Source organism: Formica exsecta, unplaced genomic scaffold, assembly GCF_003651465.1.
Source record: "Formica exsecta isolate Colony F162 unplaced genomic scaffold, ASM365146v1 scaffold258, whole genome shotgun sequence".
Lineage (NCBI taxonomy): Eukaryota > Metazoa > Arthropoda > Insecta > Hymenoptera > Formicidae > Formica > Formica exsecta.
The window spans coordinates 529,865-537,398 of NW_021849849.1; the positions used below are offsets into that span (position 1 = coordinate 529,865).

Below are 7,534 nucleotides of genomic sequence, written 5' to 3' on the forward strand. Positions count from 1 at the left end.
AAAAAAAAAACGCTACCTCGGGACTCGGCGTCGACGAGCGTCGCTCGTCCTCCTCCTTGGTCTCCGGCTCCATGGCATCCTCCTTGCTAGTCTCAGCGACGAGAGGAGGACCCGGGTAGATCCGCAGCTGTCTCGGCGCGATGGCATCGACAGTTCCCTTCTTCGTAGCGGCGCATCTCTGCGTGACGGCGACAATGGGGTTGTAGGACGCTGCTACTGCTGCTGCGGCGACGGCGCCGTCAGCGACCGACTCCAGCCTGCGCGATGTCAGGGGCGGCGGCGACTGCCGTCTCTGGGCACCCCACGCGCTGGCGACGCCTTCCACCCCGACGCTCGCCGCCGAACCGCACGGCACGCGGCCCTCCGTCGCGCGCAATCTGTCTCGCCGGGTATCCGCGCTCTCCTGGAAAGAGAGAAAAAGAAAATGATGCACCACGTTAGTTGCGGAAGTGAAAATCGTGCCGAGCGAGAATGATGAGCTCGTAAGAGCTCGTCCAGAGGATTTCTTTGCGGACAAACTCATAAAATTCAAAAAAGTTCATAAATATGTAAAGTAGCTTAGCGTCCTGTTCCGATAGACATTAGTATCCTCCTAAGGGGGAGGAAAAAAGAAGGAGGAAAGGAGAAGAGTACGTGCGGAACTGAGAAGTGTACCGTAAGAAAATAATAAGTTTGTAAGAGCAAATTAAAAGAAAAAAAAAGATTTATGACATGCTTATTTACCGATCTGATTTATAAATACTGTCAATCTGATTTTTCCTTAACGAAACTGTCGACTAATAAGCTTATAATTGATATGAAAAAAGATTAATCCACTGCGTATACAAATCTGCACTATTTCTTGCTATTCACTATTCGATTGGCAAACATGTGGGTAGAAATGAAAGAAGATTAGTAAGATTGATTATCATATTTAAAGCCGTTATGTGCGATGGAATCAAATGCATCCGGTGTAATTAAGTGACTTGATCTCGACAGATTTATTCGCGGATAAATCGCTTGATTCAACGCCGTTTCTGATTGGTTCGTGTCACTTGCACCAAAGATATAATATTCTCTTCATCTGTTAGTGAAAGCGTATAATAATAATTAGAATCATTATTTACGAGCTTGAAAGTACATATAGAAATGGTAAAGTATATATTTAAAATACGTCACTTGAAGATTTTAAAGAGAATTACAATGTGTAACTCTTATTGTTAGAACGACCTTCATATAAATATGAAATCGTGAAATGGCGATGATCTGCGATATACGTATCAATTAGAATTGCAATTAGAATTGCAGTCGCGCTGTGCTCATGCACCGTTAATTAGCGCGCTACTTGCAGTATGATTGCTCGCGCAATTATTTATGCGAAGGTAGGGCGTTTTATCGCATCGTAGCCGTATATTTCATGCCAATTTGTAGAAGTGTTTCAAACGCGGAGAAACCTTGGATTCACACATGAAGAAATATAGTTGTAAAAAAGAAACCGCTAAATATGAACGATAGAAATACGAGCGATCTTTAACATGCAAATGTGCGTGTTAATATGTAATGATATGAGAAAATTATTGAAAAATTAGTTGTTTTTTAGATTGCATATAATTTACACGCGCTAATTTTACACGTGTTATATTGTATTACAGAAGTAATAAAAACTAGACCCTGATCAGAGATAATATCAATGTCGAAACCTAAGACTACTGATAGTATTATATCACGTATTAGCGTGTCTATTTATCTACAGCGAAGAGCAATGAGACTTCAGCTTGTTATCTAGACCCAGAATATAGACTGATAATGCCTGCAATGCTTATTCATCTAATGGATTCCAACCTCCTAAGAAAGCTAGATATATGTATGAAAACGAAAATCTGTATTTCCTTTTGCGTGAGTGATTAAGAGAGCACGTTGAACTCCACGAATAAGCAAAAGCGTGCGCGTCTCTCCGTTATTTGCAACAAATACTTTCACTGTTTTCTCCAACATTCAGATAAAATCGCGCGCAATTTTCCGAAATGGCAAACAGATTTGAGATAAGTAAACTAGATTGACGAGGCTGTCAATATAGCAGTTAGAAGCATGAATTTAATGAATTTAATGAAATGAATGAAGTTCTCGACACTTGTCCGTCTGTCAAATTTACCACACGTGGTTTCGCACGTGATACGTACTTGGCATTAAAGCGATAGTCCTTACTTTAAGACGAATCAGACGCGGCTGGATCGAACGACCTGCTTAATCGCAAAGACGGAAACTTAATAAGACAAGGTAGGAATCTATTTAGCTTTCACCGCGACATCGTCCGTTTCCTTTCTCCCGCGAGCTCATTAACCGACGACCGTAAACTTCGCGATCGGAAAGATACGCTCGTCTTTATGTAAATAAAAATTCGCGCGGCACCCATGACAGTTGCGAGGCGTGTCCGCGAGATTGACGAGATAACGAAATAAACTCGCTTATCGTTGAGATTTGCTGCAAGCGCTGTCAGATCAGGTAAGCCGGAATTTGGCTCATTGAAACGAGTACCGGCAAGCGGGGCAATGTTGATGATACATCGAGATAAGAGGGCCGTTTAAGAGGAACGGATCCGATAGTTTAATGATTTCGTAATTGGCAAAATGACTCACTCAATTGCGATCGCGGCGGATAGATAGCTGCGCTCGCAATGATGCTGCCGCTGTTCCTCTGTGTTATTTATTTTAACTGACTGGAAATGTGTGTGTGTGTGTGTGTGTGTGTGTGTATGTGTGTATGTGTGTGATTATCATTATTACATTGCATTATTCGCGACCATCATGTATATAACGATGTATCATTATTAAATATCCAGAAAAGGTACTACGTCATTATATCACGATTGGAAATGATAACAATTCTCCGAAAGATATCAATTATTTTTAAGAAGAAAATAACTCGAACTTTTTATTTCTCGAAATAACGATGATTAATATCGTTTACATCGCGGACGACGTTACAGTAAAAAACGGAAAACGGTTTCGTAGGCTACGAAATTTTATTTTCGACGTGGCCAAGCGAGGAAATGTATTTCGGTCACAAACAAAGTTCGTGCGTACGCTCATAAACTTCGCGCAGATGCCTCACGAACGTCTTACACGCTGCAAGGTATCCTTTTGTCATTGTACACGTTATCTAAGACCGCGTTAAATAAGCGCTTCCGTTCGAGAAATGTAAACTGCGCCGTCTTGTTTCCCCTCGTCTCGATTTCGACTTTAATTAACGGGAAATCGAGTGACAAAGCGAATTATATATTATACCACCGACTGCCGACTGATTGAAGAAGATATATTGTATAAAACTAAAATTTACATCAATTTTTAGCTCAAATTAAATCATAATTTTAATTAAAATACAAAAAATCTATAAAAATTTTATTAAAATAATTTCGAATGTTATGCTAGAAGAGTTTACGACTACGTTGATTATTTATGTTTTAGTTAATTGCGCGTTAGCAATGCAATTTAAACCGGCGAGGTGTGAGCCGTTTAGTTTGAAAATGATGTAAATCCACTTTTTTTATTAAAGGTTTTATATTAAAGAGTTTGCATTTTAGTTTACTCAACAATATCGATATTATTAATTTTTTCAGAAAAATTGGACTTACATTAATTTCAAAATAAACGACTCATATATATTCGAGAGTTAGAGAAGATTTCGAATTAATAAGCGAATATTTTGGGAAGGCAATCTAGAATTCTAGTGAATTCAATATCAAAAGGCAAATAAAAAACAGAGCGTGCCGATCAGTGATACGAGAACGACGAAAGTAAATTTCCGGTTGTTACTGCGGGAGGTGTCGCGATGCGCCCTGTTTGGAAGGAAATCTATGCTCGTTCAAATTATCCTAATTGCTCGAATGTCCGGAGAGTTCGAGGCAAGTACGTGTGTTGTATGAATCTCATATCGCTCTAGCGAGAAGAGCATTGTTTGGTTTTAAACAGCCACTTTAAAACCGGAAAGCTCTTTAGAATGGATAAAGATATCTTCCATACATATTATTAGCCTTAAAATAATAATTTTTTTTTTATATAGCGGAGTATATATCAATTCGATTTGCGTCAATGAATCCTTATTCTAACTTTATGTAATATTGTGTGCGTCATCGCTATTATTCTCGACTCATATGTCATGCCCCGCAAAGATTAAATCAATAGTTTTGGAAATAATAAAAAAATGAATAATAAAAACACCTCACACAATTTATCAATCTTTTTTCACGTTATTAAAACGATATATCTCGAAATAAAAAATATGTAGCGAAATAAAAAAGAAGAGCCATACATCACATCGGTAGAGCTATTGTTTAAGAATTGACATTTCAACGACCTAGTTAACCGAGTTCCCTCGATCGAGACATTTGGCTTATAATTTAATCACCTTTCCCTTCCGATACGAATAGCCGGATTCCTCGCTGAATCGCGCGATAGTCGAGCAATTGGCGGCCGACACTTGCCAATTATTCTGCAATACTTGCTCCTCCTCATCCTCCTCCTCCTCTTGCATGCCAATCCTCCGCTCCTTGTCAACGGTCCCGCGGCTCTCCAGGATGAGTCTCAGCCGATTTTTCTCCGTCTTGACGATCTTCTGATTCTGCGATGCGGCCGCGAACTGGCCGGTGCGCGGAAGCGGTATCATCGTGGCGGTTAGTCCTCGACGAGGATCCGGCTCGCCACCCCTCGAGGATTCCCTGCGTTCTCCCGATACATTTCCTCCTCCGTCTCTCGCCAGCTGGTCGCGATTTTCACCCGGCATCTCTCGCCGCCGCGTCTCGAATTCAGTCTCATGGAACATTCACTCGACATCCGCACGAGACGCGCATTGAAAATTGTCGCAGCGATCGAACACCTCGAGCAAACACGCACTCTCTTTCTCTTTCTATAACGGGTGGCGCTTCTCTCTCTCTCTCTCTCTCCGGAAAGATCTTTCTCGCTATCGATCGTATCGAAACGAGAGCAGACGATTGTTTCTATCGTGGGAGGACGATCAACGACGTGCACTCACGACTACGCACTGATTATTTGTCGATCCGATGAGCGGATAATTCAAGGATCCACGAATCCCGACGTCGTCGGTGAGATGCGTAGTTTCCTCTCGGCACGGACCGTTTCTTCTAGCAGCAGTGGCTCAGAGACGACGACAGGTCCATCGCGCTCCATCGGAGGCCGAGTGCACCGGGACGCATGCGTCGAACCAAAGATTTTCAAAATGTCCCTCTGGCATTTCAGCCACCGCCGCCACCGCCGCCGTCACAGCTGCCATTGCGGTCCACGAGTATCCTTGACGCAGCGCGCTCTTTTCTCTCGCTTTAACTGTGTATATCTCGTGGATGTATTCTGCAAGTGTAATTAGTCGCGCATCTAATTATCGTGAATTACATTTCAGCCCCTCGTCGCAGATGCATCCTTCCGAGTTCTTTTCATCTCCGAACACATGTACAAAGAATGGCTCAGATAGAGCGAGAAAATCAGTGTTTCATGGAGAACGAATGCGAGATATTTTTATGATGCAAACATAATTCAAATCTGTCAATAGTAAAATATCCATTCTTGCCGTAACTATTAATATTAGTTCTCGATTCGAGATGCGCTAAACAATAGCTCGTGAAATTAGAGATCACGTGGAGAATAGATGCTATTGTCTTTGGTATTTGGAATATTTTTATAATTAATTATAATTCGAAATGTAATGTTTTAGTCTGCAGCAAAATATATTCACTTTTATCATAATTTGTAGTGTCCCCTCCATCTCCTTTTATGGAAAATGTACACGTAATATATAAGTATTATATTTAACTATCTCGACATTGTATTTTTATTAGACACTATGCTATTTTTTACATATAGTTTCAGAAGATGAGAAATACGAATAAAAGAGACTCTGACGAGAGTGCGATATTCAATTTCGGCGATTATCACAGCGCGCATTCAGTTAACACTCGGGAAACATTCACAAGAGAGACCGAGATGATCTAATCTGATTTTCTCTCATCCAACCAAGTTACCGCGCACGGGATTTCAATAGAAGCGAGACGTACACACATCGCGCAATTTCCATCGAGATTCGTCGTTCTATTTAAAGCAAAGCTGGGATACAGATGAAATACGAATCATTTCGATAGTTTACTTCCCCCTCTCTCCCTTCCCTCGTTCGATCTACCTCTCTCCGCGATATACGTGTCAATGCCTCGCTTTTGCGCGTGCCATTTATAGTTATATGCAGCTGCCAGTTCGCGACCCACGCGCGAATGTACATTTCGCAAACACACCGACGCGGCGCCGGTGCAACGCACGTGCGTGTCGCGCAAGAGCGATAATAATATTCGTGCGTCACGTTTCTCTATCTAAAGTTTCCCATAAAAATTGTCCGATTATCGCGCGTCCTCCTCGATGGCAATCGCGCCGATAATCACGTGTGTGTGGATCGATCGAATAATCTCTAAATCAACCGGCGCGACAACCGCATCCTCCTTCCCTTTCCTTTTCTTCCGGTGTGACGAGATATTTTACGGCAACGTACCTTAACCGGAAACGTATTCAATCGATTAACTCTGTCTCGCCTCGTGGGATATGAACGGCATTCCCCACAGAGGAAGCATTGGCAGGAAGATAAAAACGCAGCAGGAAATAGTGTTATATACGTTATAAATTTCGCTTCTATCGACAGGAGAATTATAATTCAAAATAAATTAATTAATTGTTAATCAAATTCAAATTCAATTATAGATATAAATAATTTTTACTAATTATAAGAAGGTATTCAAAATCTCTTGGAATGCAAAATAACACAACTGTCACGTTTATCATTGAATATACAGTTAAAAAGACGAATCTAAACGATTCTTCTTAGGCCGTCTTTTAGTAATGGATTGACAAGAGGCGAATAACACCGCGAATGTCAGTGAGCAAAGCCTATGGTCGAGAAACGCGCGCAATTGAAGACGCGTATGTGAATGCCGCGCATCCCGCAATTAAAGGGAAATCAGCGGCGATGGAAGATTCCGTGTTGGCGATTGCCGGGAAAGCGGACACGCACAAAGAAAACGAAGGCGATTCCGAAAGCCGGAGCGAGCGAGAACGCGCCACCGGCTCCGATTAATCGGATCGACCTGACGCACTCGCACATACGTACACTCGACGCACAATCGAGGAACAGCTGGCGCGCGTATCGCGACTCGCAAACGTCAAGATAATGTATCGGAGATCGGTCGTAGGGCGACCGGCTCGTCTCGATCGTGAATGAAGCGCGATTCCCCCCTCGTCTTAAGTCTTTCCGTCATCGGTGCGTACGAGAGGATGACGGAAACGCGTAAGAAACTTGAGGAGCCACGCCGTTAACGAGGCTGTGCAGCCTCGTAGGTTTACGGACCACGAGCGGCAGAGACCGCGTAGTATTAGTGGCTGAAATAAACTGGCGTAAGAGAGTTAGGGGATCCGAGGAACAGCTGGGCTCGGACTGGGCTGCTGCTGCACGCCATGACTGACTCACTCGATCTATCCCCCCCCCCCCCCTTTTTTTTCCTCTTGTTTTT

General features: G+C 42.5%; 1 protein-coding gene across 2 annotated transcripts in view; it reads right to left on the bottom strand.

Moving 5' to 3' along the window:
- The window catches only part of LOC115236533, a 35,060-nt gene that overhangs the window by 11,772 nt on the left and 15,754 nt on the right, over positions 1 to 7,534 (bottom strand). The window contains exons 1-2 of one of the 2 annotated variants that reach the window (XM_029809050.1): positions 4,384 to 6,545; positions 17 to 403 (exon numbers count right to left, since the gene is read on the bottom strand). In XM_029809050.1, coding sequence (XP_029664910.1) covers positions 17 to 403; positions 4,384 to 4,797 — 801 coding nt within the window. In that variant the 5' untranslated portion in view covers positions 4,798 to 6,545. Of the gene's footprint in view, positions 1 to 16; positions 404 to 4,383; positions 6,546 to 7,534 lie in introns of those variants that run through there. The other variant, XM_029809051.1, reaches the window with a different exon arrangement.